Genomic DNA, 21,705 nt, shown 5'->3' on the forward strand with positions numbered 1-21,705 from the left:
CGCCTGGTCCGGTGGCCCGGTCTTCTGTCGCCGCCTTCGGTTCTTCTGCCGGGCCACCGCGCCTTCTTGTAGCTCTTTTACAGGCGGTGGCCCGGTCTTCTGTCGCCGCTGTCGTCGCCGCCGCCGCCGCCTTCCGTTCTTGTTCTTCTTCTTGTTCTTCTTCTTCTCCTGGAGATGTTGACTCGACGAGCTCTCCGGCCGGAATGCCAGAGCCGCGCTGTGCGGTCACTTATATAGTGACAATGGGGCGGTGTCACATGGTATATGTCACATGGGTTGGTCACATGGTGACCCCGCCCCCTTACGATGTCATAGTCCCCATGTGACATCAACCCATGTGACCAACCCATGTGACATATACCATGTGACACCGCCCCATTGTCACTATATAAGTGGCAGCGGAGCGTGCCCCTGGCATTCCGGCCGGAGAGCTCGTCGAGTCAACATCTCCAGGAGAAGAAGAAGAACAAGAAGAAGAACAAGAACGGAAGGCGGCGGCGACGACAGCGGCGACAGAAGACCGGGCCACCGCCTGTAAAAGAGCTACAAGAAGGCGCGGTGGCCCGGCAGAAGAACCGAAGAGGGGGACAAGACCCCCGAAGTCGGGAGAAGAGGCCGGCGGCGGGGAGGAAGAAAGCCGGACTCCTCCGCTAGCAAAAGAGCTACACACACATAGCGGAGGAGTCCGGCGAGAAGACCCCCGAAGACCCCCGGAGCTGTGCAATAAAATATTTTTTCTCTGTGTTGTGTTTTTTATTGTACTTTAGTTCACAGGTGAATGGGTAGGGGTACATTGTACCCCATACTCATTCACATAGGGTGGGAGGCCGGTATCCGGGGCCCCCTTCTTAAAGGGGGCTCCCGGATTCCGATAAGCCCCCCGCCCGCAGACCCCGACAACCAACGGCCAGGGTTGTCGGGAAGAGGCCCTTGTCCTCATCAACATGGGGACAAGGTGCTTTGGGGTGGGGGGGCCGCGCGGCCCCCCCTTCCCCAAGGCACCCCTCATGTTGAGGGCACGCGGCCTGGTACGGCTCAGGAGGGGGGGCGCGCTCGCTCGCCCCCCTTTCCTGGCCGGCCGGGTAGCGTGCTCGGACAAGGGTCTGGTGTGGACTTGGGGGGAACCCCCACGCCGATTTTTTTCGGCGTTGGGGTTCCCCTTTAAGCCCATTCCAGGCGGCGGAGCCCGCGACGTCTCCTTCGCGGGCCCCGCCTACCTGTACACGAGCTCGAAATGGGCGGATTTGCCTCCGCCTTACGTGGGCGAGTCCGTTCATTTCAAAAGTTGAGCGAACTGTTTGCCCAACCTTGTTCGTCAAACAGTCCGCTCGTGTGTGGGCAAGTCCGCTCATGCAAATTTTGAGCGGACTGTTTGATGAAACTGTTTGCCGAACAAGGTTGGGCGAACAGTCCGCCCGTGTGTACGCGGCCTTAGAAGCTTTCTCCCCCTTGCGTGATCCTGAAAATATCACAAAAAGGGCGTTTGATCTTCTAAAGTCTTTAGTCATCTTCAGAAACTGCAGCAAGCGAAACCCATGTCTCAGATTTACGGGTCCCCACTGGTTGCGGCCGTCCCCGAGCTGTCCTCCTTCCACAGGAAATGGGTGGTGGACATACCGGGGCTGGATGATGATAACTGGAGGGAGATCTAGGATTTTCCGTTCTCCCCTTTGGTTTCGGCCAGGGACAAATTGGTCCAATACAAAATTGTACACAGAGCCCACTACACGCCCCACAGACTGCACCAGATGTCACCGACGCACTCCCTGGCGTGCTGGCGCTGCTCCTATCAGCCGGGAGACTTCATTCACATTTTCTGGGCTTGTCCAGCGATTGTATGCTTTTGGAAAGAGGTTCTCCTGGCGATAGTTAAGACCACTGGAGGTTAGTATTCCTTACGATCCTAAATATTGCTTGCTGGGGCTAGTGGAGCAAATGTCGATCCTCAGGGCTAGGAAAACACTCATATCCCTGTTACTCTACTATGCTCGCAAGGCCATCACCATGACCTGGAAACAATAGTCTCCCTCCTCCATCAAATTCTGGAAAAACCTGGTGAACGCTAGCTTGCCCCTCTATAGGGCCACCTACTTGAGCAGGGGTTGCCCACAGAAATTTGAGAAGGTGTTTAACTGCTGGTTGGATGATAACACTACGGCAACGGATGTAGTGAATAACCCATAGTTCATCGTTATAGATGTAGTACGGTTATAGGCTGACCCACCTGCTCTTATGACACCTTATCCGGTCATTTTAACACTTAGCACGAATTATCCTACAATATCCTCTCCCCACAGTGGGGTATAGATAGATAAGGTTATGTTTGTGTTGATTTGCCCTGTTGCGGTCGGTTGCTGCATCAGAGGCAGAATATATGTTATGTAATGTGTCTTTTTGTGGCCTGTTGTCACATTTGGAAGTTTGCCCCAGTGTGGGAAATGTTTGGCCCCTGCGTGGGCAATTTTGTAGGTCACCAAAAAAAAAAAATCAAAAAAAGATTTTACAAAAAATAAAAGAAACTGCAGCAATTCAATGTGTGTAAAACTTCCTCTCCTGCATTAGCTGGGGTTGCAGAGAATGTAGGTAACACTATCTCCTGTGATCGATGAAAAGTTGAGGATACTTTCAGTAGGAATGTTGGATCCGTCCTCAGCACTACTCTATCCGGATAGACTCTAAGGAAAGGTTCCATAATAGCCAAGGCTTGCAGATCGCTAATCCTTATGGCCGAGGTGATGGTCACCAAAAAGATGGTCTTCAAAACTACCTTCTGTAAAGAGGCTTCTTGTAAGGGTTCAAACGGTGCTCCCGAGAGACCCTGCAAAACTGTTGACAAATCCCTACTGGGAAAGTCTTTGAGGGCTGCCGGTCGACTTCGAACAAGAGCCTTAAAAAAAAAAAAAAAAAAATACAAAAAAAAAAAAGAATCTAGAAATTAAAGTCTCTTTTGATAAAGTTTTTTCAAAGAAAACTGATAAGGCTGCCACCCGAGTCTTCAGGGTGCTAGCTGCTAGCCCCTTCTCCATTCCTTCATGGAGAAACTCCAAGACGGACACCGTGCTCTTGACCTTGAGCTCTCTGGAACTACACCAGGAGTTGAACTTCTTCCAGACCTTCATGTAAATTGCCTGGGTGACTGCTTTCCTGATAGATAGCAGGGTCTTTACTACTTTATCTGAGAGCCCTTTCGCTTTTAAGAGGTCCTTCTCAGAAACCAGGCGGTTAGCTGTAGAAGTTCCACCTCTGGATGATATACTGTCCCCTGGGATAACAGATCTTTTCTGGGTGGTAACCTCCATTGAGGCTTCGAGGCTAGGTTTCGAAGTCCCGGGAACCAAGGTCTTTTTGGCCAAAAAGGAGTGACTAGTATTAAGTCCGACCTTTCTTCTCTGAATTTCTTCAGAACTAGTGGAAGTAGAGGAAAGGGGGGAAAGGTGTAGCACAGCTGGTAGTGCCAGGGGTGAGCAAACACATCCAGCCCTACTGCTGCATCTCCTCGGTGAAGAGAAAAGAATCTGTCCACCTTTGAGTTCTGCTGGCTGGCAAAAAGGTCTATCTGTGGAACCCCCCACACCTCGGAAACCATCAGGAACACCTCCTGATTCAGGCTCCATTCTGCCTCTAACAAATTCCGTCTGCTTAGAAGATCCGCAAACAAGTTCTGAGAGCCCTTCAGATGCACCGCCGATAGCGAGGCCGTGTTCTGCTCTGCCCAGGTTAACAACAGATTGGCCAACTCCATCAGGCTCCTGGTTCCCCCCTGTTTCTTTATGTAGGTAACCGCTGTTGTGTTGTCTGACAACACCTGGACATGGTGACCTCTCAAAATCTGCTGAAAGGCCAATAAACCCAGAAAGATCGCCTTCAATTCCCTCCAGTTGGTCGATCTTTGGGCTTTCTGCTTGGACCAGACCCCCTGAGATGTTTGACCATCCAGGTGGGCCCCCCAGCCCCAGGCACTTGCATCTGTTGTCAGTCGCTTGTCCAAGGGAAAAGTCCACACCAGACCCCTTGAGAGGTTTGCTTGGTCTCGCTACCACCAAAGAGCCCTTTTCATCCTTGACGAGATCCTTAACTGCTTCTCCAAAGGATCCTGATAGGACCAGCTTGATAGAATCTCCCTCTGAAGGGGTCTGGAATGGAACCTGGCCCATTGAACAACCGGGATTGCTGCCGTAAGCAGTCCCAGAACTGCCATAGCCGTCCTGACCGAGACTGCCTGGTTGCTTTGTATCCGCTTTACCGCTAGCTGCAACTTTTCCTGCTTCTCCAGTGGCAGGAAAACTTTCTGGAGAATCGAGTTTATCGTATACCCCAGAAATTTCATCTCCCGTGAGGGGGGGGGGGGGGGGATCAGGCTTGGACTTCTCCAGATTTAGAAGCCACCCCAGGCCCTCGAGGTGAGACTGGGCCATCTGGAGATTGACTAGGGCCTGCTTCCTGGAATCAGCAAAAAACAAAGGGTCGTCCAGATAAGGGACAACTGAAATCCCCTTTAACTTCAGGGGCCCCCTGATTCAGCAAGTCCCTCACCACCCCTAACAGGGCCTCCCGGCGAACCGGGGACACGGGTATGCTGGAGGAGAAGAATCCGTTTGGCGGCCAAGAGAGAAACTCTATCTTGTAGCCTGTGGAAATCAGATCGCAGACCCATTGGTCTGATAAACGGGAGGTCCACCGGGCTGCAAACTCCCCAAGATTACCCCCCACCCGACAAGTGGATGGGGCCAAACCTTCATGCGGTAGCACTTTTGTTTGCAGGCTTGCGATTCTAGGGATGCTTTCTGTCCGTGGGCATCCTGCCGAAGCACCGGGCGGGCGAAAAAGCCGTTTGTGAGCGACTTAGCCTTCCTGGCCTGTGGAAATAGTGTACTCTTACCACCCGTGGCATTTTTAATAATGTCATCCAACGAGGCTTCAAAGAGCCAGTCGCCTTTCTTGGATGCCTGGTCAGCAGACTAGCATTTCAGCCAAATGAGGCGCCTCAGCACCACAGCTGACACTGAAGCCTTGGATAACAGGGGGAAGAGTATCCAGGGCCGCATCACAAACGTACTTAAGGCCATGGACTAATTGGTCTGCTAGCTCTATGCAGACAGGGGAGGCGTTCTGCTCTCCTAATTCGCAGTGCAAAAGTTTTGCCCACTCAGTCAGTGTCTGCGACACAAGTGCGGATGCCAGTACAGGTCGCACGGCTGACCCCACAACCGTAAACAAGGTACGAGCCACTGCCTCGGCCTTCCTGTCCATGGGATCCTTGAATGCAGGAGTCCCCTCAAACGGGATCGTGGTTACTTTGTTTAACCTAGATACTGGGGGGTCCACGACCGGAGGAGCCGACCACTTTTTGAGAAGGCTTTCCTCAAAGGGGGTAACGCACCGCCAAATTTTTGGGGACCGAAAAGGTCCGTTGTGGGTGACCCCATTCCCTGTAGATGAATTTGTCAAAATAAGTCAAATACGGGAACACCTTAGGTGAACGTGCTGGCTTATGGGACCCAAAACGGACCAGTACATCAGCAGAGGGATCCGCTGGCTCCTGAATCTTCAGGGTATCACGCACAGCTGTGATAAGTGCTCCAACAAGCGCCTTGTTTTTCCCGAACCCGGAATCATCCTCACTGTCCAAACGGGCCTGGTCAGCCACGTCTGATAGGTCAGAGCAGGGGTCTCCAGCCACAGCAGGGCCCGAGTCTGCATCAGAGCTCTCCCCAGAGGACCAGGGGGCAGGGGCCTCTTACGTGCACCTTTCCTGCCACCTCTATCTTAGCAACATAGGAGTCAAGGACCGCCGTCAGGGTGTCCGTGCGCACAGCGCTAACCGCAGGTGACCCGGTTGCTATAGCCTGGATTTCGGGGGAAGAAACACTCTTCTGAAGCCATGCTGACCCTAGCCTGTCTGCCACCTGCAAGGGGACTTAGAACAGTGAAGGTCCCACCCTCCTGCTGCCGCCGCGTGGGGGGGGGGGGTACTTAGCGCTAGACTCACCACCCTGGGGCGTTCTGCGACAGCCACAGCAGTGCCTGTAGTCCCTAGGAGGTTCCCAGTTGCAGAGAGGAGAAAACTGTCAGCAGCTATAAAACAGCGGTGCAACGATCTGCAGAGAAGCTTCAGCGTTCAGCAAAGAGCCATCTAGCATCCTGCACACACACAGTGGACACAGGAAGCAGCAAGTGAAAGCACATGTAATGCTGCCACAAGAGGACAGCGGGGAAAAAAAAAAGCGCTCAGGCTTTAAGAAAATGCCCGCCAATGTAATCAATAGGAAATCCTAAAGAAAATGGCTGCTCACCAGGGGAATTTACAGCTTTCCTAAATCCAAGATGGCTGCCGGAACGGCACCATGCAGTGACAGAGCAAAAAAAATAAAAACGTGCTGCCTGCTAACAGCCAGAACAACCTCCACAAGCACCTTGTTTTGGACCCCCAGACCTGGACCAGGACTAAACGCCAGCCGCACAGAGCCCTAACAGGTGAGAAACAGCGACACACACACACAGCCCGCAGCGCATGCAGACACCCCCCTTAGAGGGGGGGGTGTGATAGGGACTTGGGAGAGAAGATAGGGAGGTGAGGTGGCCCCCCAATCGACCCCCCAGGGAATGCCCAGCTGCTCACCCCACCGAAGCAGGGAGAGCCGTACTTACCAGTCCTGAAGAGCTGGGGGACATTCCATCACAGACCTACTCCTGTGCAGTTACAGGGTAGCTGTTGGCCTCGGTATACTGTGATCCAGACATCAATAGCCCGGTCATATGTATACCCCGGAGCATTGAAGCTCACCGACCACCTCTGGAGCTGAAGGCATGTCGTGGCCTGCCAAGCCTTAGCTGCGGCCTGCTCATGCTCGATGGCTGGACTGGGGAGACTACAAGGATATCATTAACCAGCCTGTCACCCAGCCGGCAGTTTATGAAAGATCCTGAGATCTTCTAACTTGCGCAAAAAGCAGCAAACCTGCAGCAAAAATATGGACTGAGAGGCCCCAAGGGTTTCCTAGGTCATTCTCCTTGCTAGGCAAAATAAAAACTGAAGGGTTAATAGCACAGGGTCCGCCCCCCTGGGGCGGGATTAAAGTTCTGTGTATCGTGTAACAATTTTGCCTAATTTATCCTAATGGCAGGCTATACAACCCATTTAGTTACAGAGAGGAGCTGTGTCGGTCGGTGAATATAAGAAATGACCCCTCACTAGCTGGCCTGGTAACATCCATCATATAATCCTGCACGAAAGTCAACTGACCAGCCCTTGGTGAATTCTACATAGCAGTAGTGATCTGCAGAGAGGGCATCCCCCTTTATAGGCGACATCGCTAGACCAGTTTTACAATGCAAACTGCAGCCTGTCCGCACTGTAGAATGCTTTGATCCTCACTGTCATGCCCCGTCTTTTTCAAGTCACTGTAAAGGCTAGCTGTCAGAGGAGTGCCAAACAGAATGGCTGCCTCCACACCTACTCCGGGCCGATGCAAGTATTTTTGTCTACAGAGGCGAAGGTGCATTTTGATGCCCCCTCCACAATGCAATCCCCCACCCCCCACTGTGTACAGCCTTGCTGGTACCTCTGTCACATTGCACTCATAATGTGATGGGGTACAGCGTGAAGGAAGTCACACAGCACTGAGAATTTGAGCTGTACTGACCTGGCACCCACCCCATATCCTCCATCCCAAACACACCCCCATTCCAGCGCAAATCCTCCTCCACCCAATTCCCTCTCTCCAAATTCCTCCAGCACAAATCCTCCCCCTCCCAACAAATCACCCAGAATTTTTTTGCTGGGAGAATACATTTCTCTCCCCTCCTAGCATAATCAACACCCCCCCCCCCCCCCTTTCCAAATCCCTCTTCCAGCACAGATCTACCTCTCAGTTCTGGCACAAATCCATATCGCCCATCCCAGCATAAAACCTTTCCCTCTTCAAATCCGCTATGCCAGCTAAAATCCTCTCCCTGCTTCTAGCACAGAACCTGAATCCCCCCTTTCCAGTACAAATCATATGCCGTCTTATACAAATTAATCAATACTTCCCCAACTTTGGGACCTTCCTGAAAGAACAAAATCCCGCAAATCCAGATTAAAGGGCCAGTTCACACCAGCATGAGTGCAGAAAAACTTGCGTTCTGTGTGCGTTTCTTGCACTGCGCGTCAATGTTAATATACGTGAACTAAAAATCCCCGTTTTTCATTGCATAGTTAGCTGGGAAGAGTACATAAAAAATAAAAATAAAAAAGTGTGGTGCCATTAAGTTAACACTACCAGTTCTGGATGAACCCTCTGCACAAACGCACATGGCAAATGTAATGCATTAACCTGCATTGGATTGTATGGTATAGTACCATGCAATCCAGTTCCTGTGTGTCTTATCACTCTTGGTGTGGTCCAAATTCAAATAGGCTGAATTTGCACTGCACCTGGACTGCATGTAAATTGCACAGGAACGCACAGGGTGTTTCTGTGTGAGTCATAGGGTGGAAGGGGCCCAGAGCCCTGGATACCAGCGCTGGAAAAAGTTCTGCCACCTGGCTCCCTTAATGTGCCTGGCGGGGGGGGGGGGGGGCACGCACTAGTGTGAGCACCTGGGGCAAGTGCCCCACATCTAGTGATGTACCCAAATGCAATCATTGTCCCCTGTGTATCAGCCTTCATCTCAGATTTGGGGGTGGGGGAGGGTGGTTAAGAGGATACTATAGGTGTTGACGGGGGGCTATTTGGCAGATTTCATATCCAACCTCCCTCTTAGCACAAGTCCCCTCTCCTCCCAAAGTGCCCCCTGCCTAGCACATACAGTATCCTCTCACCCACATTGCTGCACATACTCTTTGTTAGTTTGCCCCCCTCACTTGCAAGCATTCCTATTTTTCAGCTTCGGGGGGGGGGGGGGGGGGGGTTCACTGCAAGTCATGTACTCCTTGTCGTCAGCTTACACCCCCCCCACCCCACGCAAGTGTTAGTGTGTAATGATCACATAACTCAGATCAGAGCCAGACGTACATCTGTGTCTCTTCTCCTCCCCCATCTGTGTAAGAGGAAGTCAGAGCCGAGGAAGAGGCTGTGGCTTCAGTCCCTTCTACCATGTGTCAGTGTGAAAGGCAGCCAGTGTTCTGTCCAAAAATGTCCCCCTATCGAATAGTGTCCACTGTGTACTGCGCAGGTGCAGCGCTTGCGCAGTATGGAGCACAAGGAGATTCGGAAAATCTCCGAAGATTAACGGCGCCTGCGCCGTGAGTCCAGATGCAAGCCCCACCATCCAAGTGGACATAGGGCTGCACATATTAGAGGGCCCCTCGCGGGCTCGCGTCGATTAGCTCTTTTTAGTCTAACTATGTCCACTTGGATGGTGGGACTCGAACCTGGACTCACGGCGCAGGTGCCATTCATCTTCGGATATTTTCGGAATCTGCTTATCCTGTGTACTGCGCATGCGCAGTACACAGCGGACACTATTTGACATGACACTGGCAAAGAGATGCCGACTGCCATACAGAGCTACTATTGTAGCGTGTGGAACACCGAATGCCCTGCCCCTGACGGAAAGTCGCTGCATGGTTCTGGAGGTATGGGTTCTTACGCTCGCTGGTGTCCTATCATATAGTGTCCCCCATCGGATAGTGTCCGCTGTGTACTGCGCAGTACACAACACACAGATTCCGTAAATAGCCGAAGATGAACGGCGCCTGCACCGTGAGTCCAGGTTCTAGCCCCACCATCCAAGTGGACATAGAGTTGGAATAAAAAGAGCCAAGCGCAGCGAGGCCATGCCCGAAGCGTGGCAAGCGAAGCGAACCCGCGAGGGGCCCCTCTAATATCAGCAGCCCCATGTCCGCTTGGATGGTGGTCCGCTCGACTCGCGGCGCAGGCGCTGTTCATCTGCAGAGATTTTCCGAAGCTTCTTCTGCTCCGTGCTGCGCATGCGCAGTACAGGGCGGACAGTATCCGATGGCAGGACACTATATGCCAGAACCTGGGCAGCTTCAGATGGCTACCTTATGGTGGCACCGACCCTGCACCTACTGAAGCATTGGAGAGAGCTGTGGATTTCCAACTTTAAACAAAGGGGGTTTGAAAGCAGAAGTGTAACCAAAGCTCTTTTGGCCATACTTCTGTGGATCACAGGAGTGCACTCAGTTCTAACATCCTGTGACTTATATTCAGCTGAGAGCAGGCTAAAGCCTACTGACGGCTTACATCACAGAGCCGGTGTCATGTCAAATAGTGTCCACCGTTGGATAGTGTCCTCTGTGTACTACGCATGCGCAGTACACAGGACAACCAGATTCCGAAGATGAACAGCGCCTGCGCCGTGAGTCCAGGTTCAAGCCCCACCATCCAAGTGGACAGAGTCAGAATAAAAAGAGCTGAGCGAAGCGTGGCGCTCGAAGCGAGCCCGCGAGGGGCCCTCTAATATGTGCAGCCCTATGTATACTTGGATGGTGGGGCTTGCACCTGGACTCATGGCACAGGCGCTGTTTAGCTTCAATCTCCTTGTGCTCCGTACTGCGCAAGCGCTGTGCAGTACACAGTGGACACTATTCGATAGGCGGACATTTTTAGCGAGAACACCGGTCCCGGCTTTGCAGGGATCCCTGCATCCCCCCCTCCTTCCTCCTGTCAGAGGAGGAGAGTGGAAACAGCTGGAGATCGGAGTCCGTGTCTCTGTATGCAGAGAGGCCAGCCGCGGCCACGCACTGACATCACGTGGGGGGGGGGGGGCTGTGCGGTCCGTGCCCAGGCCCGATGTGTTCCAGTTCGCCTCCTCCTGTGAGTAACTCCCGCCCAAGCCTGACAAGCTCTGCTCTCCATCCGGGTGGCGCGGCCGCCCTGGTGTTTTTAGTTAGCTTAATGAAGGGGGGGGGGGGGGGTGGTCGTTTTGTCCTGAGGGGCGAAACCATGTTTTACCACACTGGGCGACACCAGGACACCACTGCAGCCGCGGGCTCTTATTTCCCCTCTCCTCCTCACGCACACTGCTGTACTAGTGAGCGGCGCACCCCCGCCTTCATATCAACCAGGGAAGAAAGAGGAGAGAGGGGAGAGAGAGAGGGAGGGGAGAGAGAGAGCGCACCAGGGCGGCCGCGCCACCCGGATGGAGAGCAGAGCTTGTCAGGCTTGGGCGGGAGTTACTCACAGGAGGAGGCGAACTGGAACACATCGGGCCTGGGCACGGACCGCACAAGTCCCCCCCCCCCCCCCCCCACGTGATGTCAGTGCGTGGCCGCGGCTGGCCTCTCTGCATCCAGAGGGAGAGGACAGTGCTGAGAGAACACCACTGCCCTGCACCACCAGAGGAAAAAAAAACCACACAGCCTAGCGCCATCCCTGGCAGACAAAGGAATGGCGTCATTGCCAGAATACAGATCTGGGCTCTACCCAGCGGAGTCGACACAGGCAATTCAGAGTGAGCTGACTCCTGATCAGAGGAACCGTTGTTGCCGTATCGCTAGGTCAGGTGAGAGGGTCATTATCTACTAACGTTCATAGGAACTGCAGTCTGACCATCTCCTGCAACATGCCTGCAGCCTCTGGCCATCTCCTGCACTATGTGTGGTGGCTCTAACAGAAGCCCTCTCTGTGTGCATCAGAGACACTCCCCTCCAGGTCTCAGTGTACGCTCTTCCTGTATTTTCTTTATTGTTAAAAGATCATGGGTGGATCCTAAGTTAACTAAGACTTCTTACGGGAGCATCTCTGTGTTTGAGTCGTTGCCATAGTATCATTTGTAAAGGGGAGTAGTTGGTAAGATGACCACACCCACGTAGGGGCACCAGAAATATTTCTGCACCCAGGCATATGTGACCCTAGGATCAGCCCTGAGGGATCCCCACTATAATGTCAGGATCCTCTCAGATGCCTGAACAGCAGCTGGCTCCAGAGCAGAGAGTGGTGATTGAAACAATGTTTTGGGTGGACTGACACTTCCAAAGATTTTTGGATAAAGTGGAGAACTATTAGCAGTTAGCTGCTTTGATGGGTTTTTATAGAGACATACTCATGTCCCTCTGGGAGGGTTTTTTTTTTTTTATGGCTTTGAAAAAGGGGGAGGGGGAAGGGGGGGCGGGGAGAAGGAAGACCTGAAGGAAAATGGTCCACACTCGAAAAACAGCCATTAACTGACCTCATACTACCTTCAATTTTGCTTAAAGAGACCTTGGGATCAATTTACTAAAACTGGAGAGTGCAAAATCTGGTGCAGCTCTGCATAGAAACCAATCAGCTTCCAGATTTTATTGTCAAAGCTTAAATTGAACAAGCCAAAGTTAAAAGCCGATTGGCTAATATGCACAGCTGTACCAGATTTTGCACTTTTCAATTTTAGCAAATCAACCCCACTGCCAGACTGGGTGCATGGAACAAATTGTATATTTACCTGTAGCGGCCTTTCTTGTGACATCCAAAAGCCTTGAGACTGCTGCTGGGTGCAGCCATCTTGGATATGATGTCAGTGTGACAGAGGCTTTCGGAGGGGACTGAATGCCAGCCTCTTGTCCACCGATTATGGGCCCTGGCATTTGGGGGGGGGGGGGGGGGGGGACTGCGCTCTTTGTGAGCTGTATGCCTTGGGACCCTGGGGAGGTGGTACTTTGGATTCAAGGTCCATGTACCCAAGACACAGGCTCTAGGAACCCTTTATTTGCCATATTAGAATAGTGACCGATTCATACTGTTGGCACTCATACTGTTAGATGCTAATGTCATCAACTCCACTCACCTGTCTGTTATCCTCTATAATGTAAATTAGTCTACTCTGGCTTACCACAGCTTCTAAGAGTATTCCACACGTTTGTGCTAATTAACCTTGCGTTGATGTTTATGGCAATGTGTATTGAATAGTCAGTGAGCTAGGAGACGTAAACTCTTATCCCGAAAAGTCACCTCTCAATCAACTAGTCTGGGTCAATGATTCGATAATTAGCTCATGTTAATTAGGTTAGGTTTTAGTCATCCTGCTGTATACATTTGTGTGAGATCTCAAATAAAAGGCTATTCCTGATTTACTCCAAGACTGGTATGGTCTGGTTCTTGGGGGTTCCTATAGCCAGATCCATTGGACTCGTGTTCCAGGACTTAGGAAGCAGTATACTGACGGAAGCACTCAAGCGCAATGTGGGGGACGCTCCGTTACAGTCAGCAACCCTAGCACTGTCACTCAAGTGATACTCTATAGTGCATCTACCTAAAAGACTATATAGGAAGGTTATAGAAAATCTCTGCAAAAAAAATGACTTCCTTTACATGCAAATTTTTTTGTACATTTTGTAATTAACTATTGACAGATCATGAAATCCTGCAGAATATAAATGTATACGTGAAATACAATGTGCCAATTTCAACATTTTCATCTAGTAGTTAAGCAGTACTTACCATTCCGGACCACATACAGATATACGGTTTCTGTAGTCTGTCTGTAGCAGTAGGGCTTTTCCAAAGCAATGGTAGTCTGGGTTGGGTTAAACGGGAAGATTTTACCATTTGCCAATAGTGGCACCACAGCTACAGCTGAAGAACAGAAAGAATGAAAGCAATTGAAGAAAGCTACATATATGCAAAGAATACTTAAGCACATTGCATGGCAAAATAAGAAAGCCCATGCATTTTTTAAAAATAACTTGTATAAAACATTTATAATGTAGCGCCGGTACTCCTGAACAGTACACGCTGTGTTTTGTAAATTTCGTTATTTCTAAGATTATAGCTGGGTTTTAGGGTTAAATTATGTAAATTATGATTCTGGCATCAGTTTGGCTGGACTGTACTGTGTTCTGCCTGGTCATAGGTGCATGTATCATCTCTGACAGGCATTGGAACACAGTCTGGTTGGACGCATTTGGTACCAATCTCTCTCTCTCTCTGAGCCAATCAGTGGGTGCGTTGTCTCGCTGTGTATTCCGGGAGAGGATACTTAAAGTGCTGAGGTCACGTGGTTCTGAGTTCCGGTCCAGAAGTATGTTCTGACTCCATGGTCCTGGTCCTCCTGACCAGCCCCCAGAGGCCCTCATGGCCTGGGGTGCAGATCCATTTGTTTCCGATTCTCAAGACCGGCTAGTCCTAGGAGCAGTAACAGGAAGGATTTCAAGGTGGTCCGGTGAGGCCCAGCAACTCAAAACGCAACCAGGGGGAGGACTCTTCAGAAGAGGGCCATGCACAAGGCTGGCTGCTCGGTAAGAGCCTGGAAGCTGAGCTGAAAGGCCACAAAGTAAATCCGCATTCTTACGGTATCGCTAGACCGGCTGAAAGTTCCTAATTTCACCCTTCGGTTACAACTAAGTTCCTGTGAGACTGTATTCATCTAAAAAGTTTTACAATCAAGTCTGTGGCAGAGACTTTGCTAAGTTTGAATCACTTTTCGGCTGCTAAATCCATAAACGAGGATTTATCCGACAGCTGAAGTATCCAGTTGCGAGTGGCCATTCCCTGGATCATCTAGATAGAGACATCTTCAAGTGTCAGCAGTTTTCAAACAAGTACCTGAACTTTCCTACCCATACCATCTATTCCCAACTGAGAGACTGCGTTTTGTTCAAAGTTTTATGCAAATAAAAATTCCTCGGGAGGGATTCAGGCGTCGGTCTCTGCGGTTATTGCACCCATCAACCTCAGGAACCCCTAGACAAGAACAATGGGGTAGAGAAGGTAAGCGGTAAGCCCAGCAAAACAAGCCGCTCCTTCGGGGGTCAGTGCTACAATAAAAAGGAGGAAGAAAAGACAAACTTACTAGAAGTACCTTATCTAGCCTGTAATCTACAGTAACATGCTGCAATCATATCCCAATTGTAAACATACTAAACTAGAGGGGGAGAGCAGAGTGATGACCCATCAATCAGCTGCTTCTTCAGCATCCAATCTGCAGAGTCTATGTGAGCCTTGTGGCACTTGCAATGATGGATTTCATTGAGTTGCAAGCTCTCACAAGCAAAACTGTTGCGTAACCGTACTGTCTCCCTTTGTTGGTATATTAGTGCAAACTGTTGGAACTCGCTAAATCGTGCATAATAATAACCACCAAACCCCCAAAAATATGTATTAATATCAAGACTGGTTGAACAGGACTGTAATTCTTTTGGTAGGCAAAAGAACTCCCATTTGTGTTCTATAATTGTTTACTTGATGTTCAGGCTAAAGACAAGAAGATGGGTGGTTTTGAGGATAGAGATAGATATATATATATATATATATATATATATATATATATATATATATATATATATATATATATATATATATATATATATATATATATATATATATATATATATATATATATATATAAATTTATAATAAAAAAAAAAAAAACCCACGCCACACACCGAGTAATAATCCTAAAGTGTGATTTAATGTCTCTTATGTAAATAAAAAACTTGACATTTTGGAACTTGTAAATTGTTTACAAACCACCATGGAATAAGCTGCAAGCCTCCTATGAAGAGCTGCATTGCTATAAAATGGGAAAAGTTCAAGAAAAGTCTTGCTGAGCAATGCAAGGCTTCCTCACTTGTTTTTTATAATGCTCCCAAACTTACTTAAACATTCGACTTAGTCAGGTTAGTAACCTCTTTTCTCCACTGCTGTTAAAGTGATATTAAAGGCACATTTTCTAATTAATACTTACCGGCTCTGTGCAACGATACTGCACCGAGCAGTTCCTTACCTCCTCTTCTGTCCCCCACCTGTGCGGTCCATTGCTTCTTCTTCCAAATGACCCCTTAGCAAGCCATGTGCTGAGGGCACCTGTGCAGGCAGGCAAGCTTGCTCCAAGGCCTGGTTGTGTGTATCCATAGACAAACAGCACCGGTAAGCCACACACCCACTCCCTCCTCACAGAAGTTTGACTAAAAGCAGCAGGAGCCAATGCGTCCCACTGCCCTCAGTGTCTCCTGTGAGACCTGGTAGAGGAGAGTGATGCTGCAGCTGGGACAGCACTGGATTGGCGAGAGGAGGCAGGTAAATGTTAAGGAATGGGAGCTAGAACAAGTAGTGGGATTTGTGTTTTACCTTAATGGGGGGGAACCCCCAACACACACACAAAAAAAAAAAAAAAAAAAAAAAAAAAAAAAAAAAAGGTAAACAAACCTTTTTAAGGATTAGAACCACATATAGCTCACTCACTCCTGGCCTGTCAACTAAGAAAAAGAAGCATCATCACTTTCTAATTATCAAATTATTTTTAGGCTGGCTACACACATTACAATCTCCATTATAGTTACTAAATCCATGTCATGCAATTCTATACGTAGTCCATTTTTATTATTATACAGGATTTATATAGCACCAACAGTTTGTGCAGCATTTTACAATATAAAGGGGGCAGTACAATTACAACACAGTTCAATACAGAAGGAATAGGAGAGCCCTGCTCATGGATCTTACAATTTAAAAAGGAAGTGGTATAAAAAAGGCAATAGCTGCAGGGGGTGTTCTAATGGAGGTGACTGAAGTATAGTTTTTTTAGGTTGTGGTGGGGTAGGCTTCCCTGAATAAATTAGTTTTCAAAGATCACCAACTGGTGGACAGAGTAGGGGCTGACCAGATATACTGGAATAGGGAGTTCCAGAGGATAGGAGAGGTTTGGGAAAAGTCCTGGAATTCATTAGGAGGTGGTAACAAGGGAGCTAGTGAGCAGAAGATCTTGGGAAGAGTGAAGATGCCAATTTGGGCAGTAGCTGCAAATGAGGTTGGTGATGTAGCTAGGGGCAGTATTATGGATGGCTTTGTGGTTAGCATTTTGAATTTTATACCTTGGGCTAGTGTTAGCCCATGAAGGGCAGAGAGGGGAAGCAGTCACAGATTAATTAGTAAGGTGTATAAATCTATGAGCAGCATTCATAATACACAAAAAAGGGGAATAGACTGTAAAACTAGGCCAGTGAGGAGGGAATAGCAGAAGTCAAGGCTGGATATAACCAAGGAGTGAATAAGTTGTTAGTTGTAGTGTGGTTATTCAGGAAGGGGCAGATTCCGGAAATATTGCAGAGGTTTGGGTGGCAAGATTTAGCCACCGATTGGGCCCCACAGCCCAAAGGAGAGGTCAAAGTCTAGGATTACACCCTGCCATGTGCAGAGGGACCAATTTATTACATCTCAGTTTTAGAAAGAGTGAGTTTGAGGAAAGAGTGTCACTCAGTAAATTTGTAATATGCGAGTAGACCGAGGGGGTGAGCTGGAGAATAGAGAAAAAAAAAAAAAAAAAAAAAAAAAAGGATCCATCATTGGCATATAGGTGGTATTGGAAGCCATGTGAAGTTATTAACTGTCCCAGGAAAGATGTAGAGAGAAGAGGAGGGGCCCAGCGACAGATCATTTTAAGTACTTCAACAGAAAGAGGAGCAGAGGAGATAGTGTTATACACGATACTGAAAGTGCACTCAGATAGGTAGCAGGAGAACCAGAAAAGGAACAGAGTCATGGAGGCAAAGGGAGCGGAGTTTGAGGAGGAGCAGGTTGTTGACTGTGTCAAAGTCAGGCAGCAGAAAGGTCTAAAGCTGGCAACATACTATGCAATTTTCATTAAATATTTTCCTTTAGATTTATCAAAGCCATATAAATGAGGTCAAACCTAAACCCTTTAAATTTGTATGCAATTAGGCAGGCCCTTACACTACATAGTTGAAGGTAAATCTAAAGGAAATCGAACAAAGGTTGTATAGTGTGTATCCAGTTTAAGATTATGAGTATGGAGTAATGGCCATTGGTTTTAGCATTTAGTGAGTTTTAGTAGGGCAGGTTCAGTGGAATGTTGTGAGCCAAACTCTAGAGGATTGAGAAGGTTGTTGTCAGTGAGGTAGCAACTCATACAGTTGTGGACAAGGAGCTTGGAGGCAAATAGGAGCAGGAAGATGAGTCTTAAGAGTTGTAAACCCTTGTTTTTCATCTTGATGCATCTTATGCTGTGAGCGTCGTTGGGGAACCCCAGAAGACAAGGATCGAGGCCACTCTGTGCAAAATGAACTGCACAGTGGAGGCAAATAGGATATGTTGGTTATTTAAAAAAAAAAAAAAAAGTCCAGAGGGTTTTTTTTTTTTTGTATTTTAAATTATGGGGGGTAACCAGTGCACATTTGAGCGGGGAGGGGAAGGTGTTGAAGCTGTAGGTTAGAGAGTTTAGAAAAGAGCAGGAAGGTGGTCCAAGTAATTGTGAGAGGACAGGGTCCAGGGAACAGGTGGCAAAGTGGGCTTTCAAAAGTAGTTTGGCAACTTTCTCAGTGGTAACAGGGTCGAAGGAGGAAAGTATTGAGTACAGCGTTGGACCTGGTATGTTAGTTGGAGGAGAAAGCTTTACACTGGATATCTCATCATGAATTGTGTCGATCTTGTTTTTGAAATGACCGGCAATCTCCAGGGCAGTAATTAAGTTGGTGGATGGGGGCAGTGGATGAAGTAATGAGTTAAGGGTAGAAAAGAGTTGACCAGGATTGGAGGAGAGGGTTTTATGAGTGGTGTAATAGGTTTGTTTAGCAGTATGAAGGCAGGAGTTGTATTTAAGGAAGACAGATTTGTAGAGGGTGAAGACTTGCAGAGATTTCGTTTTGCACCACCCTTGCTCAAGAGCCTAACTACGTCTCTTGAGACTTCTGGTCTCCTCTGTTTGCCAAGGCCTAGTTCTGCATGTAGAGAGAGGATTAGAATACATAGTAGTTGGCAGAGCTAAAGAAAATTCTAACGGTACGGTCAGCTTAAAGAAATTCAGCCACTTTGTAAAAAGCGCACGCACACTACGAGTTAAGTCCAAGTCAGAGCATGACATCTCCTGATCTTATCTCTGTTATTTAGGTCTAGCAAGTTTATGGCTCTGCACTAACACTCGGGGCTGTGAGAGGAAAGCAAAGCACACAGAACTATGCCTGCTTCTCTCTGCTGCCCATTCACATAAGCCTTTGTATTTTTTGAAAGAGTTCACATCATTCAAAAGGCTTCTGTGATTGGGCAGGAGGAGGTAAGGGGCAGGCATAGTTGCTGCACTAACTAATGTTGAAAAAGCTTAGACCTGAAGCATCAGTTGGGCTCCTGGAAATACAGCAATTTTTTTTTTTTTTTTTTTTAATGCACGCCCCGAAAAAGGCTTATGTAAGTAGTACAGATAAGCCCAGGGGAGGTCATGCAGCTCCTTAGAATTAACTCAGTGTGCCTTAATTTTTTTTACAAATTAGCGGAATTCAGTTTTAAGGCCTCGTTTACACTGATGCAAAGTGGGTAGAAAAATCATCATCTCACAGTTGTGTAATGGTAATGCCATTAAAATTCCCTTTTCAGCAAAAAAGGACTGCTGCACATGCCTTGGATTGACAGAAATGTGAAGTTGCCATAGTATCGACTCTCCCTATTCTACTCTAAGGACTGCATTATTGGCAAATAGAGATGGGCAGAATTACCCCGTTTGGTTCACGGCAGAACTTTCAAACATTGCAAAGATTTGGAACCGAAGAACGAACCCCATTGAAGTCTATGGCACCTGAACTGGAAAAAAAAAAAAAATTTAAATAATGTCCATTTTAAAGTGTTATATGCAAGCAATTGTGCATATGATAAAATAAAAAAAACAGGTTTCCCTGCAAGCTCTCTTTATTTTGTAAGCAATGGCTTGGGAAACCAGTCTATGATGAGGCCACAATTTAGTGCATGTGGAACAATGTTAGAGAATTTTTTGAATAAATTTGTGTCTGAGAGACATTGGCTAGAACTAACAGGTGCAGAAAAATTAGGCTTTGGGTGTTGGTGGTGCCTTCACACTTTAACCCTCCAGACGCACTGTTGAGTAAAGGCTGTGCATCGTCAAGAAGCAAGTGGCAAAGGCCCCTTTCACACATGCGGACATTATGTCCGTATTTCATCCATCCATTTGCGGATGAAATACGGACTTACATGCATTCCTATGGGATAGCAGGTGTCTGCGAATGATATCGATAACGGACAGATGGTCCATGCTCATCCGATCCCCCATAGAGGAGAGCGGAGAGCTGACAGGGTGGTCCCTGCACAGTGTGCCGGGACCGCCCTGTTATCCGCCAGCTCAGCGGGGACAACGGAGCGATCCCCGCTGAGCAAGCGGATCATCACTGATCTGTCCCGTGTGAAAGGGGCCTTACACTGTTCAAATAACTCAGCTGACTTCTTCAGGAGTGATGCTGGGGCTATGGCAGGAATAGCCATGGACAAGGAGGCAAAATAAGCCAGCTGCGATGGACTGCGCACTAGTCTCTGCTTGGGTGATGGAGGATGGTTTATTAAGCCAGTCTACCACCACCTCTGCATGCTGTGGCTGGATAGCTTGGACAACAAATCGCTAAACAGAGGAAATGATGCCCTGCCTGAGAACAGACCACGTCCATCTATTCCTGTGGACACTGCTGGCCCTCTCACAGTGCCATGGGAACACCTCTCCTTGTTGGAGTTCACACTTTTTCACCTTAAAGAGGAGCTGCACCTAAAAAAAAAATATTAAAAGCCAGCAGCTACTAATATTGCAGCTGCTGACTTTTAATAAAATCACACTTACCTGTCCCAGGTTCCAGCGATGTCGGCGGCAGATGACGAGCGATCGCTCGTCTCGCTGCTGCCACCGCCGCCATCCTCTGTCAGGGAATCGGGAAGTGAATCATGACGGCTTCACTGCCCGGTTCCCTACTGCGCATGCGCGAGTCGCGCTGCGCGTCTCTTATGGTCCCCCGCTGTGTCTCTGGGAACTGTGTGTTTCCCAGAACACAACGGGGGGGGGGGGCGGAGCGTCTGCGGGGGTCTGCGGCGGTCTGGCCGGAAGTGGGTGCAGTTACCTGGATTATCCAGGTAACTGCACCCCCCTCCCCCCTGAAAGGTGCCGATTGTGGCACCGGAGGGGGGGGAGGGATAAGATTAGCGGAACTTCCCCTTTAGGGTGAAGAACCGCTTTAATGCAATACAGAAGGTAAAAACCTTCTGTACTGCAGCTGCCCCCCCCCCTTTTTTTTTTCCTTCTTCTTACCTGAGCCAGATCGTTCCAGCCGCTGTCTCGGGTCCACATTGGATAGATTGATAGCAGCAGGAGACATTGGCTCCTGCTGCCATCAATCAAATCCAGTGACATGGGAGCCGGGGCAGAGTCCTGCTGTCTGTGTCAATAGACGCAGCAGGACTCAGGAGCGCGCCTGCACGAGTGCCCCCATGGAAAGCAGCTCTCCATGGGGGCACTTGGAGGAGGAGCCAGGAGCAACACCATGGGACCCCAGAAAAGGAGGATTGGGGGCGCTCTGTGCAAAGCCCCTTGCACAGAGCAGGTAAGAATAACTTGTTTGTTATTTTGGGAAAAAAAAAAAAACAAACACTGACCTTTAACTTGAGTATTCATTACACAGACAGACACTCCACTGATGCACTTTAATATGCTGCGGTAAATGTACAATAACGCACTGAAATGTACTGCAGTAAACCTACCCTGACAAAAATTAAATGACGCTAAAGTAAAAATGAATGGCTACACAACACACACTAAACTATCACTAGATACACACTAAAATGATACTCTACACTGACAAAGGAATCACTATAGCACACCAACTCACTAGTAGCACTGAACAGAGCCTTGTTCTAATCTCTCCACGCCAAGATCACACTGCAAATGGCCACTTTTGAAAGAACAGTTTTATAGTGTGGGACTAAGAGCAATGAGCCATGATTGGATAGAGTCGTCATGACAGTGCCAATCATGGCTCCGACATGTGCGCAAAGTTTTTATTGC

General features: G+C 48.7%; 1 protein-coding gene across 1 annotated transcript in view; it reads right to left on the bottom strand.

Annotated features, from left to right (window-relative positions):
- UPK3A (uroplakin 3A) overlaps positions 1 to 21,705 on the bottom strand; it is a 40,877-nt gene that overhangs the window by 11,171 nt on the left and 8,001 nt on the right. Inside the window, exon 2 of the mRNA XM_077469359.1 lies at positions 13,365 to 13,499. Coding sequence (XP_077325485.1) covers positions 13,365 to 13,499 — 135 coding nt within the window. The remainder of the gene's footprint in view (positions 1 to 13,364; positions 13,500 to 21,705) is intronic.

Source organism: Lithobates pipiens, unplaced genomic scaffold (genome assembly GCF_037356315.1).
Source record: "Lithobates pipiens isolate NorthernLeopardFrog02 unplaced genomic scaffold, aLitPip1_a1.2 Scaffold_8, whole genome shotgun sequence".
In the NCBI taxonomy this organism is placed as follows: domain Eukaryota; kingdom Metazoa; phylum Chordata; class Amphibia; order Anura; family Ranidae; genus Lithobates; species Lithobates pipiens.